At 36.3% G+C, this 26,439-nt stretch overlaps 1 protein-coding gene and 1 pseudogene across 1 annotated transcript in view; both read right to left on the reverse strand.

The window, feature by feature from the left end:
- Positions 1 to 8,525, reverse strand: part of LOC107688064 (phospholipid-transporting ATPase ID-like) — an 18,808-nt pseudogene extending 10,283 nt beyond the window's left edge.
- Positions 8,526 to 10,617: 2,092 nt separating this feature from the next.
- Positions 10,618 to 26,439, reverse strand: part of LOC107688005 (protein unc-13 homolog B-like) — a 100,877-nt gene continuing 85,055 nt past the window's right edge. Inside the window, exons 26-41 of the mRNA XM_016485548.1 lie at positions 25,183 to 25,313; positions 25,008 to 25,093; positions 24,779 to 24,905; positions 24,598 to 24,694; positions 22,951 to 23,094; positions 22,358 to 22,435; positions 22,190 to 22,267; positions 17,868 to 17,956; positions 16,555 to 16,701; positions 16,320 to 16,443; positions 15,983 to 16,033; positions 15,332 to 15,409; positions 15,081 to 15,228; positions 12,982 to 13,074; positions 12,738 to 12,897; positions 10,618 to 12,036 (exon numbers count right to left, since the gene is read on the reverse strand). Coding sequence (XP_016341034.1) covers positions 11,751 to 12,036; positions 12,738 to 12,897; positions 12,982 to 13,074; positions 15,081 to 15,228; positions 15,332 to 15,409; positions 15,983 to 16,033; positions 16,320 to 16,443; positions 16,555 to 16,701; positions 17,868 to 17,956; positions 22,190 to 22,267; positions 22,358 to 22,435; positions 22,951 to 23,094; positions 24,598 to 24,694; positions 24,779 to 24,905; positions 25,008 to 25,093; positions 25,183 to 25,313 — 1,917 coding nt within the window. The 3' untranslated portion in view covers positions 10,618 to 11,750. The remainder of the gene's footprint in view (positions 12,037 to 12,737; positions 12,898 to 12,981; positions 13,075 to 15,080; positions 15,229 to 15,331; positions 15,410 to 15,982; positions 16,034 to 16,319; positions 16,444 to 16,554; positions 16,702 to 17,867; positions 17,957 to 22,189; positions 22,268 to 22,357; positions 22,436 to 22,950; positions 23,095 to 24,597; positions 24,695 to 24,778; positions 24,906 to 25,007; positions 25,094 to 25,182; positions 25,314 to 26,439) is intronic.

Here is a 26,439-nt window from a genome sequence, read left to right on the forward strand (position 1 = left end):
AATTATAATAATGTGATTATCTATACGTTATCAAATTTAATCATTTACACTGAAAAATACAACTGCATTAAACAATATTATGAGATTATTTTAAATATTTTTGAATTTACAAACAAGAAATGATGGTGGAAATGATACTTTCAACGAAATTAAAACGCCAGTAGGTGCCAGTAGTGAGCGTTTAATGAGTGAGTGATTGAGTCGTTCATTCAAACGATTTGTTCAAACGGCAGATGTTTATGCATGGGCTAATGAAACTTTGACTCAACCGATTCGTTCAAAACACGGAATCAATCAGCAATGAATCGGCTGTTTGCTGTGAGATGCGCTGTGTTTCCACCTAAAATGTATGTGACATAATATTATTGTGTTTGCTTATTGAACTGTTTATAGAACTATTAAACAGTCGTAATGGTGAAAACGTTGTGTGATGTTTCCTAACTAACTGTATTTTAAATATAAAAACTTTCCATTTTAAATTTTTGCCTTAGGATGCTGAGTTTCTTAGTGTTGCGCATTTTGATTTCTCCTGAGAGGCTGCGTGAGCCTCGCCTCAGCAGCGCAACCTTATTCCGTCAATAGATGCATTATATACAGTAGCTATATCCACTACTCACCACTTACTCTAAATGTAATAAAATCAGAATAATACTTGCGTTTTGGTGTTTACATAGTTATTTTTAGTTACTGATGTTTTAATCACGTTACTTGTCTGGCGTTAATGTCGAGCCCTGGAGTCTATGTGCCGGGGCTTAGCCCCGGACGGCCCCGTCCCAATTAAAACCCTGTATATATATGTGTGTGTATGTATGTATATGTATATATTAGGCATTAACTGTTTTCAACATATTAAGTAGAAATGTTTCTTAGGCAGCAAATCAGCATATTAAAATGATTTGTGAAGGGTCATGTGACACTGAAGACTGGAGTAATGATGCTGAAAATTCAGCTTTGCATCACCTAATATATTACATTTTAAACCATGTTAAAATAGAAAAAAACATTTATTTTAAATTGCAATAACATTTTACATAATTGCTGTATTTTTGATTGAATGAATAAATAAATAAACTTTTGATCAGTGGTGTAATATATTTTGAAAACTTCATTCCGGTATCTGTACTGCAGACTGATTTGGTTGAATCAATGTAATCTGGATATAAAGATGTTGAGAATCCATTGTAAAATAATAATGGCACTCACCTTCTGTTTTTTCCTCAGGCATGACAGTGTGGCCGAGCGCCAGCAGACGGAAGAAGGCCTGGACCTCTGGAGAGCCAGACTTTACCGCTTCCACCAGCTTGTGGTCATGGAAACAGAACTTTGGGTCGGCAAGAGAGTTCCAGGAGAAATCGACCTTCTCTGTCTTCTATAAATGAGGAAGAACATAAGAATGAGGAAGGAAAAGAGATGTTTTTAATTCCTAGGGGAGACTAGACTTTTTTCACTTCAGTGAATATTTGTGAGATATACTAAATACTAAAAAAAAGCAAACATTACTACTGTTAAAGTTCAACATACAAAACCACTTCTAGAGAAAATATGCATTTGTGTAATACAGTTTTTGACTACTTTTAGAGACTGTGACATATTCTTTGGGACACCAACCCTGGACTTCCCTATAGCTTTTAAGTTATATATTGTCAATGTTTCGACCACTAACCTCAGTAACTTCAACCCTCTGCCCAGCAAAATCCACAACCTCACCTGAGGAACATAAAGACAGTTCAATTCTACCCTTTAGTTGAAATTGTTGAATATGTGACAACTCTTTGAGCTCTTACCATATGATTTTCCATTGATGGAGCATCTGTTGAAGGTCATGATGTTCTGGGTTAAAGTTCCCGTCTTATCAGAAAAGATATATTTGATCTGACCCAGCTCTTCATTGAGAGTGGTCGTCCTGGCCTGGGCTGGTGTGTCACTCTTGACGTGGTACATTTTACGGTCCCAGTCAATAAAATAGCTGTTTCCCAGACGAAGGATCTCAACACTATTGAAAGGGCAAAAAAGTTCACTAGCATTTTTTTCTAATTTTATACCGTTTTATTTTATTACAAATTATAATATCAGCATAATAATTTGAAAGATTTAACCAGAAAAAGCATTTTAATAGAATTTGGTTGTCTTTAAATATCTCTTCTTCATTATGCGCCATAACTTATTTTGTTTTACATTGTGTAAATTGAAAAAAAAAAAAAAGATGAATAAAAATATTTTAAAGATAAAAAGAAAGAAAACAGATTTTTATGAAGACGTCTTAGACGTTTTCGCCACACTGTATGTCATTACAATGGAGTAAACAACATCTGCTGAGATGTTTTTTTAAAGAGATAGTTCACCCAAAAATGAAAATTCTGTCATCATTTACTCCTTCACATGTGTATAATTTGGAGAATGTTGGTAACCAAACAGTTTTGGTTCCCATCGTTTTCCATTTCATTTTTGTCCCTCTAGTAGAAATCAATGGGAACCTAAACTGTTACCAACATTCTTCAAAATATCTTCTTTTATGCTCAACAGAAGAAAGAAAGTCATACAGGTTTGGAATGATATGATGGTGAGTAAATAATGGCAGAATTTTCATTGTAGGGTGAACTAACTCCAGGTATTGAAAATAAATGTAAATTATAACCATATAACTTTCATTTAAGTTAATATAAGTTCTGACCTGACATAGAGAGAGATGGGAACTACAGTGTTGAGGATGATGACGTAGGACCAGAAGGTGAGAAATGCTGAGAGAGATGCATTCGCTCCATCAGCCCTGGGCAGGAAGCTAATGAAGGAATTCCCTTCCTGGTATTCCCAAATGCCATTCCCAATGGACAAGATGGTGCACATGAAGGCCAGAAAACCAAAAATCTAACAAACAAATGTGTAGGATGTGAAATTAAACATTTTGTCGCTCAAACATTTTTGTGAACATTTATTACACACATCTACTTACAAACATCACCAGGAAATTCATGAGATGGTCAATGCTGGTTCTCTTGAAGATGGATTTGCCCGAGTTCTGCATAAGCTTTGTGTCAGGACCTAACCGGATTTGGACAGAGCTTTTAAGTATATAAAACTTAAATATAGACTTCATACACCCATTTTTAGTTTATGATTTTGCACCTCCAAACACCACCAGGCCGAAGCACCAGTCTGAGTTTCTGAGGGTACATCCTCTGAGCAGAATCCTCTCATTATCCAGAGAAAACGTCTCTCCTCCCACCGTCAGAGTTCCTGTGAACTTATCCAACCGGTTGTTTGGAGGCTCACAGCGCACCTCACCTGAGATATACAATATTGATATAGTGTATTTAATAAGGGTTCTACACAACAGGGATGCTTTTGTACAATTCACTCTTAGTAATGCCCTAGCAACCACTCAGAACACCTTAGAAACCACTTAGGAATGCCCTGGCAACCTGCTATAGTGCAGATTCTTTGCAGGTCCATTATGTGCATCTGTCCCTCACCTTTGAATGCTGCTAGTTTCTGGATGTCATTGCCCAGGTCTCCTGTGATTGTCAGAGCCTGTTTCACCTTCAGGTTGGTCTCCCTGTGGCAGACAGGAAAAGAGAGACAGACGATGGCTCTGGTACACAATAATAACAGATGAACAGGTTCATGTTTACATGCTCGGTTACTAACCCGTCCAGCTCAGCCGTCTCAATATAGATGAGATTGAGAGGTTCACTGCTAGACAGTAACAACAGATCAGCCTAGAGCACAGGAAGAAAAAATAGAGATAAGTTCGTTTCTAAATTCTAATGACTTCCTGTAAAATAACAGTAAGAATCCAGTTGTTGTTGTTGTCATTGATTCATTCATTCATTCATTCATTCAGTAAGGAATAATTGACTCCGGGCCGTTGAATTATTAGAAAAATAATGAGGTGGTGATGCGTTACACCTCGGGTGTGCCTTATTTTTCTAATAATTCAACGGGCCGGAGTCAATTATTCCGCTTATACTACGGTTACCACACCTCAAGACATCGATCAGATGATATATTTAAAGGGATTCGTCCGGTTTTTGTACTTAAATCGCTATTGTGAGTAGGATTATTTCTTCCGCATCTCATCCAACGCCTCTTTTGCTAGTTCCAAGACGTCATTTTACACCTGGTAATGGAGGCTTGAGCCGCTGATAGCATTCTAATGCAGTTATTAATGAAGTTATTAGAAAGAGAGAGAGAGAGAGAGCGAGCTTGTGTGATTTAGGCTACCTCTGTGCGTCCCTCAACAGTGTTCTGCAGCAGTGTCTCTAAACAGCGCTGTTATTACCTCGCTAGTGAGAAATGTCATGTGTAGCCTTTAAGTTGCTACACTATATAGGCTAACTGATAAAATCGTCAGGGCATCGCTGACAACACCTTTTTGTGCAAACTGCGTGACCGTAGTGTGCGTGTGCGAGCACGTGCGATTGCAGTAACTCCTGTGTGCTGTATACTGTATATAATCATTTCCGTTATTACAGTTAACTATGTGAAGTGATATGGAACTGTAATGCAGTCAAGAGAGCTGCCTGGAACTACGTTCGCCGTGCGTTTCCCTGAAAATAATTGCACACCTCAGAACGTTCGTCAGCCAATCAGATTCAAGCATTCAACGGCACCGTAGTATAATTATTATTAGTAGTAGTAGTAGTAGTAGTAATACTTTTATTATTTGTGCAAAAAGTTTTTATTTTATTTTTAAGTTTTTACAGCAGAGTTCCGGCAATGTTATTTTAGAATTATTTATATATTATAATATTTATAAATATGTTTTAATTTTAGTTTCTGCTTTAGTAATTTTTATTCATTTTTTTTTAATTCTATGTAGATTTTATATCTTTTTATTTCAATTATAGTTTAGTAATTTTAGTAATTCAACTTTAAAAAAAACTTGTATTTTTGTGACCCTACAGTTAAGTGAATGAATTCTCTCTCGTAATTACAGCAGATCTCTGTACACGTGCATTTGTTTCTGCCGTGTGTAATAATATCAATACAATAGACTTACTGTGACAAACTCATTGTTTTCCAGCTTGACAATGTCACCCACTTGAACATTCATCCATTTTTCACTCTTCAACCTGTTTGAGACCATGACTTTTTATTTAGCAAAAATTCATTTTGGAAAATGCATTTGGTTAAAACAAACAAAAAAAAAGATTAAAGTAGCATAGTAGAGTCGGACACTTACTCTCCATTAATGAGCACTTCTACTTTTCTGTTGTTCACTTGTTTGTCATTTTTGTGTCTGGTCTGTGTTGTAGGATGAACATGGGAACACAAGGCAACAGAGAGACCATAAGAATGGACAGTCAAGCACGTTATTGTCTGCATTGGACATAGACAGGAAGCGGACTCACGATGTCGTCAGAGAGATCTTTGGCTAAGGTCATAGACAACACCAGCAGCAGCGGAACTACAGTCGTGAACCAGGACAGAGACGAGATCTGAGGAATCAGCTGTGCAACACAAACACGGTGAAGCCTGTTAGAACTTTTCTTACTCTATAAATCTCATATATGCTTTTGTAATCTCAGAGCAACCTTTTAAATTGCTGTAATAATGTGGTAATCTAATGTAGGTGAATTTAACAGGTTAAGATACCTGTAAAATGAGAAGAAAGACAAAGTAGGCATTGGCCAGTCTTTGAAACTGCTCAAACAGATTGAGAGGGAGGAAGGTGAAGGCGTTGTACTTGGAGGTCTTGATGGCATTGTTCTGTAAGGGCACACATGAAAAACAAAAAATGAAAAAACTCACAATATGCTCCAAAAAAAGTTTTGACTAAAACATATATTAGTATTTTCCTACTCACAGCATACTTAAACGACAGATTGAATTCCCTGTCATTAGCTCGCAAATGCCTCTCCTCTGAGGAAATAAAATATAAAAACACCACATGAATAAACAACTAGGGGAAAAAAACAGACTAGAAATTTTAAAAAACAAGAAAACAAACTGGAACGTTATTTTTATAATTCAGGCTTCAAACTGTGTGTTCAGTGTACGTAGTTACAGTATGTTACCTTCTACTTTCTTTTTCTTTACGTTAATTCTACACGCAGACAGCGGGGAGCCCATGTTTCTCTGATCACATCATCACACTGGGAAAGAGAAACCAAAAAAAAAAAAAACATTAAATATGAAGAAAACTACAAAACTTTACACATAAATAATTTTAAAATCTTCTGCATTAAAGAGCTGTATAATCATAAGAACTTGTCAAACTGTATCCAATCTATTGTGTAATTATCTTTCATTTTTTTGAATTGTCTTATGTAGGGTCACAGGGATGCTAGATATTACAAATCATTTTTATTAAATTGAAGTATTTGTCATTAATGGTTGGCATATAGTGTGTTTTATATGATTAAAAAAAAACTCGTTTAAGTGAAAATAAAAATCCCCTGAAAATACCATGTGGCCATATTTACACGTTTGACCTATAACGGTCTATTCTATAGAGTTTTCTATAGGTTCATTAGTCTTACAGAAGAATTAGGGATGTTGTAGCCAGTTTATGTTACAGCTCTTCCTACAAAGCATTGAAATCAGACAAACTGCAGGTTGGATAGAGTCTGATCATAATGCATGATGATATCTTTCTGTTAGTGTCTAGCTGTGGTTAATGATAAACTGGCCGAAAGTTTGAGTGTATTTTACAGCTCTGGTCTTATCAGCGCAGGGTATTGATGAGAGGCGCGTGTATTTACACATACAGGCCTTCTCCATACACATGAAGCTGTGCTTCCTGATCTCACAGATTATTCACCTGACAGCCATTTTCAGAGCCGTTAGCGTTTGTTTATATAACACAGAGACATTCAGCTTGATCTTAAATAAGAATAAATAATCCTTGCAATTGCTGTTAGAGGCCAGATAATTGTATTTTTGTCAAAAAATAAAACAAAAAATTAATACATAAAAAGATGCTGTATCTAAAAAGGCCATTTTGTGTCTAAAATGAGTTATTTCCCAATTAGAAATTAGTGTTGTATATAGCCGTTCATAACCCTGAACATTAGACCACACTCACATTCCTTCATCTCACTCTTTATCGAATCTAATATTATCATTAACCATCCATTAAACAACCAGGATTGCTCAAAAGTCAACACATCGCCAACGGCCATTAAAAGAATCACTATAAAGTATCAAAAATGAAACATTTAAAGTGAAATCAATTATTTCCAAACAACATAATTTTAACATAACATCCTTTCAAATGTAAGTTCTCAGAAGACTGTAGATTTTTCGAATGCATTATCTAATCAATTTATTATTATTGTTATTATTATATTTTGTTGTATATCTTGAAGCTGTGGTTGCCAGAACATTTTAAAGTGATGATGTTTCATGCATTGCTGAAAGTGATGAAAGGTATTGCGGTGACTGTATAATTTGTGATATGTTAATAAACCAACAGAATTAAGATAAAATCATTTCCCTAATATTTTGAAATATAATAACCACCATAATGATGCAATGATGCCACGTGATGACTACTGTAAGTTCAAAAAGGCTTTTCCAGCAATCATGAAAAGTACTATGATGAACATAGTGTTACATCTGAATTATGTTAAAAATAATGAAATAATGCTATATACATGAAATAACATAAAATAGCATAAAACACATAGCTAACAACAAAAATTATGTAGATACAAAAAAACAAATCTGATGGGTCATGCCAGGCAATAAATAATACCAGGTCAATAATGACCAGGCAATAAATAATATTTACTTACATGTAAACATAAAACACATTATTACAAAAACTTTCCATGAAATCACATGTATCGTCTTCATAAATATAATTTCATGGCAAAGTAACTTAGGTTTAACCAAATAGCGGGTTTTTACCGTAGCAGTTTTTAACATTATGTTCCTGTTCATCTTTGTTTTATAGCTCTAACATCTCTAACTGTAATAATCTATCGGTGTGACTCGTGTGCCACATTGACAAGGAAAGTTCAATGACCATAACTAATGTTGGTCTAGTGACCAGTTTCCCCTCAACATGAGGAAAACACTCGACCCTTCACCATCTATATTCAAGAGTCAACAAGAAAGATCACACACCCTTAAACACGCTCCTTAAAACTCTGACCGTCGCCTTATGACTTCGCTTTTGACAAATTCTCAAATACACTCCTCTCTACGTTTATACTGATACAGGTGTTATGTGCTATTTGTCACATACTTAACTTATAATGTTCAGTAATTTCAGTATTTTTTTTTTTACCAAGTACTTTATCACAGGTGCAAGTGCCTCTAGCTAATGTTAATAAGTAACTCACTTTGAGAGTGAAAAAGCTGGAAAACTTTAGAAGACTACCATTCCCCCTTTTAAGCTCACTAAACATGTATTAAATAAGAAGAGTGCACCAGCTGAAGGTGTCATACCGGAGTCACACGTCTGCCATCCAGAATCCCTAGAGAATCAGCAGTTTCAGACTAAACCACCACCCCATAAACATGCGTGGAAAAGGACATGCAGAACGTCACTACAGTTCCCATAATGCAACTGCAAGCGAGGCCCCTTACTTAAGAGTACAGGTGAAAGTTAAGGGTGTAACCTGACGTCAGGAAGAGGTTTCCAGGGCTGGGTGGAGCCAGCGGCTGCAGTTGTGGCCTAAGAAGGGGGTTCGTGATTGGACGACTGCGTAAGCTTGAAGGAAACAGAGGGATTTTACAGTATAGCACGTCTAGGGACAGACGGAAAGCAAACAGTAGATGATCTTTGGACTCTGCTGGGCTGGAAGAGAGAAGCTGGTAAAACAGTTGGATGAGGGAATGACGTAGTCGCTGGAAACTGGTTGAAATTTGGTATAACGTAAAATCCTTCCAATCTAAACCTCATTTAAATAGTTTAAACTCTTAAAAATAAAGTTTCCAAAAGAGACTTGGCTTCAAAACGATGTCATAGAACTATTGTGGGTTATCCAAAGAATCTTTTAGTAAAGTCTTTTTTTTACTTAGTGTGAAGAACATTTTAAAAATCTAAAGAAACTTTTTCCACTCTAAAGAAATTTTGTGGATTGGAAAGGTTCCCTGGATGTTAAAGGCTTAATTTTTAAGAGTACGGCTCAAATCTGGACAGATATACCCAGAGGAAAATAATTGTATTGCTCATTCAAAGCTCAGTAGAAATTTCTCCTATGCAATCTAATTGCTATGTAGGACAAACGATTGAGATATTACACAGATCTCTATACAGGCTATCAAAACACTACACAGATCATGCTTACGGTGTACTATGTCACACATCAGCTGCAGGAAAGGGCTGTTTTATTATCTCTTATTGATACAAACAACAAACAAAAGGGTAGAGAATCGGGAAATGTTGCATGCCAGATTAAAACTCAAATTTCCCACATGAGAACCTTAGCACAGTGTGTCAAAGCATGTGTGCAAACCACTAGGCCACGACGTTATCCTGTGTAGTGTGACACTGAAAGGAATAGTTCACCCAGAAATAAAAACAGTGTCATTTACCCCAATTACGTTTTTAACCTGTATGGTCTGTGCATCACAAAAGAAGATAGTTAAGCAGGATGTTCATGCTGCTCTTTCTTTTCCATGTAATGCAGGTAAATAGGGGCAGATGCTAAAATAAGGACAAAAAGCACTATAAAAGCTCATAAAAGTAGTTCATATTGGTTGTGCGCTATATGTAATGTCTTCTCAAGTCATACAGTAGGTCTGTGTGAAAAAAATATATATATTTTTTTTTTTCCAATGAATTTTGCTGTACTATTGATTGTGCTTCCACATACTGAAATCAAATTTGAGAGCGAAAGTATATTTGTGATATAGTGTTTCAGTCAATAATGATTCAAATAAACTCTTCACACAATTTTTTTTCCTTCATAAAATAACAATCAAACCAGCTTAAAACATTAGTTTAAGAGACTTTATGTATAAATTCATTTGTTGGAGTGTGCACACAAACATTTTAATAATACATTTTTCCTTGTCAGTGATTGTGTACAATACCAATATAACTTCAAAAATGTGAGTAAACTCAGTAAAACTGAGTAAAGTCCATACATGCCAGTATTGTTACAAGAGTTAAAAAAAAAAAGTGAGAACTTTCACAAGTTGGCACGAGGAATGTGTATATTACAAAGAGTGACAATTCCCTCCTAAAATACAGTCCAAACACTGCTGGCCTAATTAACGGTAACAGTTTATAAAGTGACAGAGTTAGAAGTGAGAAATGTACAGAAATAAATAACAGGTTCAACAGTCACGATAACTGGCAACACTACATACATACATTTTACATATTGGCAGCGTTTTGTGAAAAATACAATATTTTTACATTGAAATTTGAATTAACAAGGTGAGGCTTTTGCACAGGCAACAAATGATGGGAAAAATGGTAGTGTTACTGTCTTTTTCCTCTTTGTTTTTGCAGTTGTTTCTGGAAAAACAAAGCACAACACAGTATAAAATTCCTCAAAAAGAACAATTAAAGAAAATAAATCAGCCATTTAAAACGAAGAAATGGAGTAACAACAAGACTTCTCAGAAAAAAAGAATAATTTTTACTTAAAAGGAAAAAAGAAAAAGTTAAAATCATTTAAACAGAAAATATCAGAGCAAATAATATAAGGCCGCTTTGAAATGAAAAAAAACATCTACTCTTTAATTGATCAGTTATCATATTTGAGCTTGATCTGTTATTTGTTAACGTTCATATTTTCTCTCCCCAGCTGATGCTGATTTTTCAGAGCTTTTCACTACATAATGTATTGAAAAATATAACATGACACCCCATTAAAGCATTCAAACATTTTAGCTTCAGTACTGTCAGATGATGCTGCATTGTCTTTTGGTGTGGGTGATGAAGCAGGTGTAAATGTGAACGAGATTATTGCTGCCACCTACTGGTCACAGATGATTGCTGAAGTACCGTTGGCTTTTGAAATGAATGGTCACTTTTTTCTGATTCATTCATGCAACAAATCACTCCACAACACTGAGTGAATGAGACCTGGCCCCCAGGACACAAACACTGTCTCAGGAGTCACAACATTCATAACAATCATAATCATTACATTTCAATTTGACACATTCACAGCATCAAAAAATAAGGCAATAAACACATGGCAAAAGGGGTGTTTACAGAGAAAAAGTGCACGAACTGATGTGGAATCTGTGTATTCTACAACAGACGCTTCCAAAATAATGACCCAGCACACTCACAGTGCCATCTACTGGTCGGAGGTCAAATAACCAAGTCAGGGATTGACACCATTTTTTTTTTTCTTGCAAACATGTTTGTAAGGGATAGACATGTCTGGTCTTACTTTTTGCAATGATTATTCAATTTAATATGAGGCAATTCATAAAAAAAAATCTCAGGGTCAAAGTTATTCTATGTCAGGTCAAAGTGCATGTCTATCCTTCACAGTCTTGTTTCATTCATGTCAAATAAAACATGGTGTCTACCTTAACTAGTCCTTTGCTAGTTTGTTAGTGGCTGAATGTGTGAGTGTTTTTTATATCAATACATGGAAAAAATATTGTGTTCAATCTGTTTATGTGGATGACTCCCCCTCATCCACTGCTAAACTAACAGTGCTCTTTATAAAACTTGTCACATGGCCTCTCTTGTGCTGCTGAAAGCCCATCTCTCGTAGGTGTCAGTGGGCAGCAAAAACATTGATGTGGACACAAAAAGGTGACAGTGCTGATGTCCCTCCAACACTTAAGAGTCTCAGATTGTCTTCTGCTGTGAAGGAACGTCCTCACCTCCCCTCCTCGGCCGATCGGGTCTCAGACTTCAGTTTCACAAACTCTTTGGCCACCTCGTCACCCGAGCGCTGGGAGAGGATGCGCATGACGGTGAGGCCCGTGTCATCAATGTGTATCCGTGGGCCCAGTGGACACCAGCAGGCGCAGCTGGCCCTCGGCGCAACATCACACAACTGTATGACGGCGATACCGACCACACGGTCTGTGCGGCCGAAGCAGTAGTCCTTCACACACACCTGAAGCTCATAACACTCCGGCCCATCCTCGTTCCCAAGAATACTGCGCGCACACACACACACACACACACACACAAACACAGAAAGAGAGGTGGTTTAAGTACTATTCGTTAGTAGTAATTTTCTCATTGCTCTTTAAACTTCTTGAATGCAGAGATGCAGTAATAATGCATATTCAAATTCTGACTCATACAGACCATATATCATCTATCTACCCATCTATCAATCCATCCATCCATCCACCCATCCATTTACCTACCTATTTATATATCTGACCATCTATCCACCCATCCATCTACCTACCTATCTATATATCTGACCATCTATCCATCCATCTTCCTATCTATCCATCTATCTACCATCCATCCACCTATCATCTATCCATCCATCTGTTTACCATCCATATACAGTACCTATCCATCCATCATCCATTTATATATCAATCCACCCACCTATCTACCATCTATCAAGCCATCCGCCTACCTTTACATCTATTCACCCACATATCTACCGTCCATCCACCTACCCATCCATCCATCCATCCTTTTTTAGCCTTCAAATGTTTTATTCGTATTGATGCTTTAGCAATATTATGTGTACAATGATCATGTTCTCCCTTTCAAAAATTGTGAAACAGAGAGAGCCGTCTGCTTTGTAGTCTTTCTTGATCCCTCACACATCATTGTTTAATCTACTGTTATTCATTAATCTGATTAGTCGTGAATGACTAGGTTTTGCACTCACAAATGGAAGGTCTCATTGAATTTGGGCGCCCAGCTGTTGTTCTTCGATTTGGTAGTGAACTTGCGCTTCTTGTCGCTGAGATGAGGGCCGATCATGGTGACCTCCACAAACGGTCGGAACATCCCAGATGTCTGCCACTTCAGATCATTAGCAGCCACAACTAGAAACAAAGAAATGTGATTCAGCCATCAGACAACACAGATAAAGCTCGCTTAAACATGATAAAAAATGCAATTAGGCTTACCTTTAACTGTAACTTTATGCTCTCCTGTGCCTGGGTGAGTGAAGAGATCGATCTGTATGGATACTTCCCCTACTGGTTTATCAACCCCTGAGCCTACACACACACAGATCGATACTTCCCCTACTGGTTTATCAACCCCTGAGCACGCGCGCACGCACGCACGCACGCACGCACGCACGCACGCACGCACGCACGCACGCACGCACGCACGCACGCACGCACGCACGCACGCACGCACGCACGCACGCACGCACGCACGCACGCACGCACGCACGCACGCACGCACGCACGCACGCACGCACACACACGTTTGTTTTTGTGAAAAGTGGGGACATCCCATAGGTGTAATGGTTTTTATACTGTACAGACCGTATATTCTATTGCCCTACACCAACCCTACCCCTAAACCTACCCCTTACAGGAAACTTTGTGCTATTTCAGATTTTCAATACACTCCATTCTGTGTGATTTATAAGCGTTTTGAAAAGTGGGGACATGGGGTAATGTCCTGAAAAGTCACCTTCTCCTTGTAATACCTATGTCATACCTGTGTCATTATACAAATTTATGTCCTCATTTGTCACAAAAACGCGCACACACACACTTACATATTTATCTAAATGGTGACATTCCATAGACTACTGTTGTTTTTATACTGAGCTAGTTATAAATACTATAACCTAACCTTAACCCTCACACAGAAAATGTGCTGCATTTTTACAATAATAAAAAAAAAAAAAATCTTTTTATCTTGTTTTTACAAATAGTTACGTCCTTTAATGTCCCCTAAAGGAGGACAGGTTAAGCTCACTTTTGAGTACAAATCGGTCTCTAAAATATGGTACACATATTTACACGTAGTACACACACACACAGGCCTCACATGCATGGAGTAACTTTTAAGAAAAAATTAAGCATTAGAAAAAATGGAGCAGAAAGATGTACCAGCTAGTCCTGTGTCCATATTTACAGAAAAAGGAAGTGATAACAATGACAATATACACGGCCTAATTTACAGTGGGAGCCAACTGGGTGAAAAAATGTGACCCCGTGAAGTAAAACATTTGATTTTTGTGGCTTTTAATCCATGTTAGCACTGAGGTCATCTATAGAACACTGCAAATATTAATTTACAACTTGTATTTTCGAAGAAAACCGACATATTGAGGAGTCATTATGCACTTAGGGGCGTGTCCAAATTTTCATCCAATCAAATGCTCTCTAGAATGAAAATAATACCACTAAAACAAACCTGCCTCTGATTAACAACAGCAAGTAACAAACCAGGGCTCACTGTCATTTCAGACTACTGACTATTTAAAAAATATTGTGTCCCAAAATCCTGTAAATGCATCAATACAGGGGAAAAAATAATTAAGCCATTTCATGGGGTCTTAGGCTTGGTTTTCTTAAAATACCATTTCTTTATTTTAAGTTTGGATAAAAATATGGCGTGGAGATTGTGAGATTCATCACACTAGAGCACAAATAAACCCAAAACACAATTCAGAACGCATCTGGAGAAGTGGACTGTGATTATTTGTGAGAGGGTTTTTGGGTCTCATGGAGTCTGTGGTGACCTACCCCTGGACGGCTGTATTTTCTCACTAGGTGTTATCCTCATACCCTTCCCATTATGCACTTAAGGCAGAGACAGAAGCAGAATAGCATTGGAAGAGATAAAGTTCAAAATCAACACATTAAAAACAAGACCGAACAATAACAACAACAGCAGAGAAACATGGACAGTAGACACATTAAGCAGTAAGAGGCAGATAAAGCTTGAAGAAGAGATAACATTTCAGTACAATAACTACACAAATAAATCCACAGCTCAATACTGACACCTAGTGTATTGTTTTACAAACTCATCTCTAGAAGATCAAACAATATGAACTAAAGAAATTAGAATAGGAAATGCGAAATTATATGGAAGAAAAAGTATTTGTTTCACAAAAGAAAGAAAGTCATACAGGTTTAGAACAACATAAGTAATAAATAATGATTAAATTGTCATACTATTCCTTAATATTGATGTTATCAAGTCTGTCATATGTATAAAATAGTGTGGATGTGTCACTAGATGTGTGTGTGTTCACCTTGAGCATGCTGAGTAGTTACAAACGTCTTGATGAGCGTGTCGGTGGTCTGGGTATAGAGGGACAGCGCGTGTCTCAGCGAGGACAGTTCAGGACTCTTCTCCAGGAAGGCCTTCTTCAAACCATTTCCTCCAGCGTGGAAGTATTGCTGCAGAGGATAGCGATTAATCAAATATTAATTCTGTACAAACCACTGCTTTTCAAACAACATGGAAATCTATTGGTGCTTTGAAAGAAAATATCATTTATACCTTTATGGTTTCGAGGGCCACGTCCATGACTGCACACTGCTTGGGAGTCAAGCTTTTAGCTTCACCAGACATGTGATCCTGCAGAGCCAAATAACATTAAAAACCCATAAAATCAACAAAATTACCTCTAACACAAATCAAAATCAATGGGTCTGGACACTGAACAGATGTCATTGACTTGTAAATATAAGCGATGATGTGTTAATGTTTTTGGATTTCTGACACTAGTAACCCATGGAAACTTGTTTCCACTTCAGAGTAAAAAAAAACAAACTGGGTAACCTAAAGAGATTGTTTAAATAAGAATTAATAAATGAGGCTGCATGTGATGAAAACTCACGTTATTGCATCTAAAATCACAATTTCAAGAAGAAAGTCACAATTAAAAGGAAAAAAAGTCACAATTATGAAAAATAAAGTTTTTTCCTTTTAACAGTGGAATGGTGTGCAGTGCAGCAATATCAGATTTACAGAAAAGGTTTGATGGGATATTCTGTTTACACACTCAAGCACACAATATTAAGCATGTGTTGAGGTTACAGAAACATGTCGAAAGCATTTATATTGAGGCTCTTCGTCTGTACTCTCTTGCTGAGCTCTGAGCTGGTTTAAAGAGATCATAGTCTGGATTAAACAAGCCTGGAGTGCTACCTTGAGTTTGGAGAGCTGACCCAGTTCTTTAGCCGCTGAAAAGATCATTCCCTGCCAGGAAGAGATAAAAGCATTACAGCGTTACAAAACAAAGATTTTACATGTTTTCACATAAACATTAGATGATTAATTACAACACATGTTCAAATACTTGATGTATTTCTTACAGGAAACATTCAAAAGGTTCCAGGCAAAAAATTTACTGGCTTTTAAAATGAAGCCTTTAGGGGCCAAATAACATTTTTTTAGAAACCAAATAATACAATGTAAAAGCATTAAGCCGTTTTATCTGAAAAAAAATGACAATGTATTTAGGATCTAGTCATACAGGTCTTACAAAGGTGTCATTGCCCTGAGGAAGGATGATGGTCTTCTCGAGACTGTTCATCACAATCCTCCACAGCTCCTTCAGCACTCTCTTCAGCACGGTTTTCTCACACACTGAGGCAAACAGCATCAGACTGCTCGCAAACACACACACACACACACACACACATACACACACAGAGATCAGGACAGGCTTCAGGTACAGTAATAATGGTTTCTGTACAGGTGAGGAGAGTTTTGCTCACTTTGCATCCAGGAAGTCCATCAGTGGCCGCAGCATGTTATCAGAGTCGGCCTCCACCTGGTTACGGGTGTTGGCGTTCACTGGACCCTTGATCTGGTACAGCAGACTGGCCATCTGACGCATGCAGTCATCAATGCGGCTCTGGAAACTACAGAGGAACATCAGAGTTCAGCATGAAGAAGGAACATGCTAGACTGACGTAAAAGGGGTTGTGCAAAAGTGTGAAATGAATGTCATTTTTTCCTTTTAGATTAATATAAGAGATTTTAATCTTTACTCAACAGAGAAATCTTGAGATATGATGCAGACCAGACTAAAAACTACATTCATTTCAAGAGCACCAAAGCTACAGTATATAATGATGACCCACTGTACATATGTTTAACTGAGTGCTGTTATTTGCAAAACTGGAAGTGTTTAAAATCATGAGTGGGCAAGTCTAATGAAACCTGTCAAGAAATTATCATTTGTATGAAGAAAATAAAGCCTATTTGTCTAAGTGAGATTTCTACATAGTGTTTGTTTTCATTTCAACTAAGCATCCTCTCTGATTCTCATATCTATAATGTAAAAATTAATAATAATAATAATAATATTAAATTGATTATATTATACTTATTCATTTCTTTAGTATTTATATCAGTATGTTTTTTTTCTTTACACAATAAAAATACTTTTTTTACAGTAATGAGAATCATCACCGGGAATAATGCAAATAGCAATGCAAACGCAAATAATATTTTCATTAATGCAGATGTTCCCAATTATCATTAATATAATGCAAAAAAAAAAAATGGTGTGAAGTATTTTCTGTAAACATCACAAATATTGAAATATTGTAAACTGTAAATATTGCCAGTATTTTTGTGTTGCCTTTGATTTATTCTGAATATATTAAATTAATATTAATTTAATATATTTAGTATAAATTAAAGACAGCACAAGAAATATTGACAATTACACACCACATTTTTTACTGCATTTTTAAAGCATAAATTTTGAAATGAATAATTATGCTGAATTTATGCTTTAAAATATATATATTTATATATAAAATATTGTGCTACAAAATTGAAAACTATGAATAATTAAAAAAAAAATAAAGTAAAAGTCTGGACACTTTGGAGAAAAGAGAAATAAGGGAAATGTGCTTGAAAGAAATATCAGAAAATAATGTAAAAATCTAAATGTTCCTAAATAAGAAGGTTTAATTTCCTTTATGCAAAATATAATTTCTTAATGTTTTGTTTTGGTTTTATAATCTGTATATTTTTCTGCGATTAACCCATATGCATATGATCTCTAAACACTGACGTGTTTCCAAAGGTGCTGCTCAGCTCGTCCAAGACGTTGTTCAGCTTGACCTGGAGATCGTTCAGGATGTCACTGGCCTCTGTGTCCAGCTGCAGAATGACAAACACGCACAAACAGCTCTGATTAGATCAGTGGCCCTCCACCATCTCATTATTTCAACAAAAATCACTTCACCCGGTGCACAAACACCATCTTCATAACACCAATGTGATGGTATAACAGTTCAGAGAGGGTGAAAAATGCCATGGTTTATGGTAATGGGGCAAAAGAGCCTGTAAAATTCACACATATATATAATAATACTGCTGCCGTCATGTTCGCATAATCATGAGTAATAAAAGTCAGGGTCAATTGCATACGACCGTCCTATTGGCCCAAAGTACAGAAGTACCAACCACAATCAACCAATCACAAAATGTTCAACATTTGGTCATGCTAATAAACAATCTCTCATTCTTTTGCTTGATTTCTGGACCAATAGGAAGGCTGATACAATATTTGAATGTTTTATATGCAACAAAAAAGTAAATTTATATTTAAATTCAGGGGGGAAAAAATCACTTTCTGACTCAAGGGACTCAATGCACACCTTGTCCTCTGAGATGTCCATCTATGGGCGGGGTTGAGGAAAAAAATCTATCAAAATCTGTCTTTGTGTGTCAACCACTCATATAGAGGTACAGTAAAACGGTTACTGTGATATACAGGGGGCAACACTAGGGTGATGGTTAAAAGAGTGAATATTAAAAAGAAAAGTTGATATTTCAAAAGACACTTTATATGAACAGGGTACAGAATAAACAGAAACAAAATAAAATAAAAAAAAACAATATTTTCTCACTAGATGAAAGTTTGACTATTTTGCATTGGTTATATATTGCATTGGTTAAATATTGGTTATGCATTGCAATTTGCAAGATTTAGGAAATGAATACAGTTTAAACAATAAATTCAGAAAATGTACACAAAAAAGTTTTTGAGTGAACTATTTCTTTATGTGATTATTTGTATTTAATTTATTTTTTTTATCAAAAATACAGTACAATAGTAATATTGTGGAATATTACAATTTAAATATATATATATATATATATAAAATGTTTAAATGTAATTTATTCCTGTGATGGTAATCATTACTCCAGTCTTCAGTTTCACATGATCCTTCAGAAATCATTATATTATGCTGAGTTGTTGCTCAGGAAACAGGTCTTATTATTATCAATGCTGTGCTGATTCATTTTTTTTTAGGCAACCATAACGCTATTTTTCTCAGGAATTTTGGATCCATAGAAAGTTCAAAAGAACAGCATTTATTTGATCTCCTTTGTAACATATTGATGTCTTTACTGACACTTTTGATTAATTGAATGCATCTTTGCTGAATAAAGGTATTAATTTCTTCAAAAAATTAAAATAAATAATAATTAAAAAATCTTAGTGACCCCAAACTTTTGAATGGTGGTGTACATTACATAAAAGCTACTATACAGTATAACCCTGACTATTATTTATTTGGCCTTTACTGATTTGAAATTTAGTCTGTACATTGAGGTTGCGGGTTGCAGATTTGTGGAGGGTATGAGTGAAGTTTTCTCCCGAATGTAATAAATTCCCCTATAAAATACAGACACAAGATGAAGGTCACAGTGAGCCAGTGTTCAAGGGGCTGAGGCACGGATGGGAGTTCACACACAGTTCAGACACGACTGGGACAGCGGCGTGCCTGTGGGCTGAAATGGGGCGCTTGGGCGATTGTTGGATTAAAAGGACAGTAACGGATGAAACACAACTATGAATCGAGCATGGATGAGCCCAATAACAAACCTCCTGTAACTCGTCCTCCTCATCCTCACTCTCTTCCAGCTGGGGACAGAAGCCAGATCATACAGTCAGACTGAAGCTAATGTGTGCCACCATACAAATACGAGCCTGATGTTACATACAGTACCGCCTTCCTAACCAGAGAGCTGTGGCCAGCAGATGTCACTGCTGTAGAGTAAACCTGAGTTACATTTGATCCGTTTTTTTTTTTTTAGATTGATATACATACATACTGAAACGTGGATGCAAATGGGACAAGCTCCTTTAGAACCACCTAATAAGTCCTATAGTCACTCTAAAGAAAGAAAGGAAAAAGTCACCACTGTTTTCTATTGCTCAATAAATGGGGAGATAAACAACAATAAACATAAATTAATTAATTAAAAATGCTTTACTAGTTTCCCAGTGTAAAAAAAACCCTGAAACATCATTTAAACCTGATAAATGTAGAAATATAATTACAGTATAAGTATAATTGCATAAGATATTAAGACACTTAATAAATGAGAAAATTAAATACAAGATTATTTTTCTTAATGTTACTTCCCAAGTACATGCTTTATGATGTTTCATTATTTTACTGGAAAAAAATTGTCGTCAAAAGATTATTATTATAATTTTTAATTTTATAATTAAATTAATGAATTAATACATTTAATTTTTTTTGTATTTTTCTACTTTTCTTGTTTTAAGCACAAATCTGACAAAGATGAGTGAGATATTTACATTTTTCTATTTTCCAATGGGGTAGAAATTTTTTTTTCATAATATCTTATGCAGTTTTACTTGTTTACTTGCAGTTTTTTAGTCTTGTTTTAAGGGTGTTTACATTTTTTTTTACTGAAAAACAAGAAAAAAATGTATTAAGACAAATTTTTTTTTTCAGTGCATATACAGAATTACTCCGTTTTTGAATATAAATGATAAAGAAAAAAGAGGGATTCATCCAACAAGTTTTAAAAGACAACATTAAGTCAACCAAAGCAACCTGAAACCAAGGCATGACTGGGATTTATGAGACCTGCTGTCCAACAAATCTAACAAAATAATAATACAAATATCAAGTAAAAGGGAAATAAACAAATCAGCAATGTGGAGAGTCTGATGTCATTGTCTCAGGCACAGAAACAAACTCAAGAATTCACTAATCAGACTGAGACTCAACTAATGCCACAACTCACACACACTCACCACAATCTCTCATGCTCCCCAACTGAATAGAACCAAACAAGTTCAACATCACCCAATCCAACAGGATTCATGACATCAGGGTTCTAATCAAGCAAAAATTCAATATACTGTACAACACAAGCAACTACCCTACTTTCAAAACTACTTTATTTAATTCTATGTAAATGGTTTCACTAGATTGGAGTTTGGGTGAGTGGCCAGAGCTGAGCTATTTAACACATCTAACCTACTTGTCATCTTTGACATTTTCATCGATAACCTGATTAATCACAGAAGAAAGTGTAATAACGTGTCTCTCTCAAAGCCTTTAGGAACACACACTTTATAGATATGGGTATTTTGGGACACAACATCTCTTGTGTACAAACCTCTTCCTCCTCCTCCTCCTCAGGGTCCACTATTACATCCAACTTTATTTAAAGGGGTCATAGGATGCTACATGCACTTTTACAAGTTGTTTGAACTGAAATGTGTGTTGGCAGTGTGTGTACACAGCCACCCTATAATGATAAAAATCCACCCAGTGTTTTTTTTTTAATCTGGTTAAATGTTTTCCCCTTTCTCAAATCGAGCCGATCTCAGATGCCTGTCTGTGTGACGTCACACAGACAGGCATCTGAGATCGGCTCGATTTGAGAAAGGGGAAAACATTTAACCAGATTAAAAAAAAAACACTGGGTGGATTTTTATCATTATAGGGTGGCTGTGTACACACACTGCCAACACACATTTCAGTTCAAACAACTTGTAAAAGTGCATGTAGCATCCTATGACCCCTTTAAAAAAAATAATGTTAATTATATTCTTTACATATTTCTAGAGTCTGCTATCAATTATCTATGAGAAAAATCAAACCTTCAGATTGATAGTCATTTGCAACGGCTCAAAAACGACTCTAATTTTCCTACCAACTAAAGAGATCTAAATTCTAGTCATACCCTGGCCTCCTCTGTGGCAATCTGAGGAGAAAAGACACAAATGTGGCTTTAACATCAGCCAAAACAGTAATGAACGCAATACAAGCTACGTATAATGAAATTATCAAAGTAAAAAATAACAGCTGTGAAACTAGCACAATCTGTTATTTATACCATTCCTAAATAAACCTGCAAGCCAAACGTTGACTGTATAAATGACAACACAACAACGCTGCATCAAGCCCATCTGGACACAACAGGGAAAGAGTTCTCTTAATATGCTGAGAGAGAATACAGGCCGGCACCTGATGTGCTCTGATGTCCCAGACAAATGAGAGGACAGGACAAATGACTTTGCTTAGAGAAGGTCACCTTCCCCTGCTGCTCTCCTACCTGTTTGGCACCCATAGATTCAAACATCTTCTCAAGCTGGACACGCAACTGCTGGACATTATTGATCAAGACGCATGGCTGAGGACAAAGAGAAAGACACGAGAGATTTATTAGAAAAGATGACAACTAACAGAAACATCAGTGTTAACTACCGGGAGAACAACTTACAATCTTCTCCTTATCACAATAGGACAGGAAGCTATTCTTCAAAATGGTACTGTACTGTAGCAGAACTTTGTCAATGGTCTGTGAAGACAAAGAAATAAGAACTCAGCTTAACGTTTTTCAAAAGTCGGTAGCATTACCAAACAAACAAATGAAAAAGCAGGCTAACATTTGAGGAAATCTAGCAGAAACTCTCTGGAGCTCATCTTAGCACTCAGCGCTTTGCGTTTGCTATCTTAAAACTGCTGGAGATCAGAACAACAAGCTCTCCATGTATCTGATAAAGGATCTAGAGGGAGCTTTGCATTTCTCTCAGAGAAGCTGGCCAGACTTGCTCTGGGGACTGACTGAAGCTTAATGGAAATGGCTGCATTAAGCATTTTCATTTGGTTACAACAGAATCTCATTCTTTCAGACAAATGTTTTTGCTCCAATTATATTCTTCATTTGCTCCGCACTGAGATACCCTTTGGCTAAAAAGGGGCCATTCTCACAGAAATCTCAGATAATTCTAGAAACAAGATAATACTCTGACAGCTGACATTTGTTCTGACATGAATCTATTTGTAATCGGATTAGGAGGGATGCTTGTCCACCTTGGCGAACCGGCGGCTGTAGAGGACCATGACTTTGGGGTCGGGACACTCCAGTTTCTTGATGATCTCAAAGCTCTGGTTGAGCTGAGTGAAGACATCCACCACTGAACAGGAGAAGAGAGCGTGCTCTGACGTCTGCTGGAACTGTAGTGGAGATAGAAGCACATCATTGAAATGCCATTTCCATTTCAGTTTTTTTTGTGTGCGTGTGTGTGTCAGGTTACCTTTATTTATATAGCATGATTATTGGACAATTTGCATGACTATCCGTCATTATATAGTTATGAGGGTGGTGCGTTTTTCTTAAATTAATAGTTCACCTAAAAATGAAAATGTGCTGAAAATTTACTCATGCTCAGGCCATCCAAGATGTGGATGAGTTTGTGTCTCCATGTGAGCAGATTTGGAGAAATGTAGCATTACATCACTTGTTCACCAATGGATCCTCTGCAGTGAATGGGTGCCGTCAGAATGAGAGTCCAAACAGCTGATTAAAGCATCACAGTAATTTTTTTTTCTTCCTCCTGCTTGTTTAGATATTTGTATGCTTAAATTATTGTGAGTATATGTTCATAGGTATGTAGACATATATTATGCTTGCTTTGTTTTTTTGTTGTTGTTTTTTTTTCACTTTCTTAATTCTGTAACAATTTGATACTTGTATTGTGCCTTGAGATGCTTGTGCTTTTCTTCATCATTTACTCACCATCATGTCGTTCCAAACCCATAAGACTCCTTCAAAACACAAATTAAGATTAAGATATTAAATTAAGATAAAAACAACAACTCCAGTCCATCAATAAATGACTTGTGAAGCAAAATGCTGCACGTTTGTAAGAAACAAATCCATCATTAAGGCATTTTAACTTAAATGGTCTCTTCTGGTCAAAATATGAACCCATAATCCATAATAACACTTCCTCCAGTGAAAAAGTAAATCCCCTGTTGTCCTCCCACATCAAAATCCACCAACATAATTTTTTCAGAACTGTTTGGACTGTTTTCACTTGTAAACAGTGCTTGATCTGTGCATATTTCTCCCCTGATTCAGACAAGACAACATTTTCACTGGAAAAAGGCAATATTATGAATAAAGCACATGTATTTTAGCCAGAAGTAACCGTTTGAAGTTAAAAACGTCTTGATGATGGATTTATTTATTACAAACATGTAGCTTTTCTCTTCACAAGTTGTTAACTGATGGACTGGAGTGGTGTGTTTTATTGTGATGTTTTAATCAGATGTTTGGACTCCCATTCTGACGGCACCCATTCACTGCAGAGGATCCACTGGTGAACAAGTGATGTAATGCTAAATTTCTCCAAATCTGTTCAAATTACGAAATATATTATTTTCCACATTGGATGGACTGAGGGTGAGTAAATTGTCTGCAAAATTTCATTTTTTTTTTTTTTGGTGAACTATTCCTTTAACAAGCACGAAGAAATACATTTTTGTACAATTAATATAATTGCTCTTGAAAAACTTGCAGATGGCAAAAATTTTAAACTGTTAAACAGTTTTGAAAGGCAAAATGACCCGTTTGTGGGCACAAGAGCATCATAAAGGCCAAGAAACACTTCAGTGATGAGAATGTGTGAAAGATAGCTGGCTATTCGAATGGAATTGCACTGAAAGACATCTTACTCCATCTTTTTTATCTCTCTCCAGGGGTCCATGCATGAACTCCATGGACACATCCTCGTTCTCATCCAGCCACTGCAGCACAAACTGTTGGAACCACCTGGAAAAGGCAAGACATGTGAACAAATATCAAAAGTGCTTTTACTTTGTGTTTGCTAGTTGAGATGATGAAGAGCTCACTCACGTAGGGTATTCGGGCACAACTCCCTTGAAGGTTGGCAGATCCTTCACGTATTCGTTATACAGCCATTTGACCTTGAAGTGCAGGTTCATGTAGTCTGCACTTTTACACAGCCGGTGTTTTTCATGTTCTGTCGAACAAGAATATTTGAATATGAACAACATTTGGTGGCTAAACAAAAAGGTCATGTCGTCTCCAATATACTAAATCAATGGACCAAACTGTTACTGACCTTCCATGGCGTACTTCATATCCTGAGAGAACTGATTCCACATGACCTCTGCACTCAATTTCCCAACGTTCAGTTCCTGAGGAAACCTGTGGAGAAACAGGAACAAACAGACACATGATGGCAGGAAAATAAGAGATGGATAGGGTAAGTATTTCAGGTTTGTGTGCACACTCACTGGTTTAAGACAGGGGTATAGGAGTTCCGGTCCTCCTCAATGATGGACACTATAAGGGTAATGAGTTTGGGCCAGAAGTCTAAGTTTTTGATGCTCGGGCCCTGATCTTCTGGGGTGCACTCGTCCTTATGCTGACAAAAAAACAAACCAACAAACAAACAAAAAAATTAAATAAAAAAATCTGTATCATTTGCTTGATTCATAGTAAATGAATTAATTATAATTAATCATTTAATTATTATTATATAATTCAATTCAAATAATCATTTAAGTTTTTTTATCATTAAGTTAGAATTTATCATTTAACACAGACATTTTAAATTATTAAAAATATACATTTTACACTGTGAAAACTGTTATTATTGTTAACTAAAACTATTAAAAAAAACTTAAACATACAACAAAACATAAAATTTGCTTTTGTTATTTGAAATAAGGCTGAAATAAAACAATAAAAATATTAGATAAAATCTTAAACTTAAAAAAAAAAAAGAAAAGAAAAGAAAATGAGAAATGTTGCATTGGCAACTATCTGAAATAAATACTAATACCAACACAAAAAAAAAGCGGGGAAAAAAAGGCTAAAAAAAAAGAAATCAAGGACATGAGAAAATTACTAAAATTAAAAGGAAAACTAAAAATATGTAAAAGCAAACTCAAAATATTAATAAATGCTATAACAGTATTACAATAGTAATAATCAATAGTAATAAATAGTTTGTAATAATAAATATAATTATAATAGTATAAGTAGTCATTCGCTGTTGATCTCCCATGAAAAGTGTAAACAAAGGGAAAAAAAAACTTTTTTTTTTTTACTTGAGTGGCGTGTTTTAAGAACGCGGTGTCATTCGCGAGATGCTACAAAAGATGCTGAGATGCAAGCACAACAGTCAAACACGTCTGTCTAGGGCAGGGGTGCCCAAACTCGGTCCTGGAGGGCCGGTGTCCTGAAGAGTTTAGCTCCAACCCCAATTAAACACACCTGAAGCAGCTAATCAAGCTCTTATAGGCATACTAGAAACTTAAAGGCAGGTGTGTTGAGGCAAGTTGGAGCTAAACTCTGCAGGCCACCGGCCCTCCAGGTCCGAGTTTGGGCACCCCTGGGCTAGGGCCTTCAAACTGCTATTAGATTTCAACAGGCTGTGTTTCCTTTTTTCCCATCAAAATCGACTACAGTTTTACAGAATTACAATATCTGGTTGTAGGCCATCATCCGACATCAAGGATTCTTTTATATACAAATTTCTCTTCCGA

Source organism: Sinocyclocheilus anshuiensis, unplaced genomic scaffold (assembly GCF_001515605.1).
Source record: "Sinocyclocheilus anshuiensis isolate Anshui unplaced genomic scaffold, SAMN03320099.WGS_v1.1 scaffold205, whole genome shotgun sequence".
Classification (NCBI taxonomy): Eukaryota; Metazoa; Chordata; class Actinopteri; order Cypriniformes; family Cyprinidae; genus Sinocyclocheilus; species Sinocyclocheilus anshuiensis.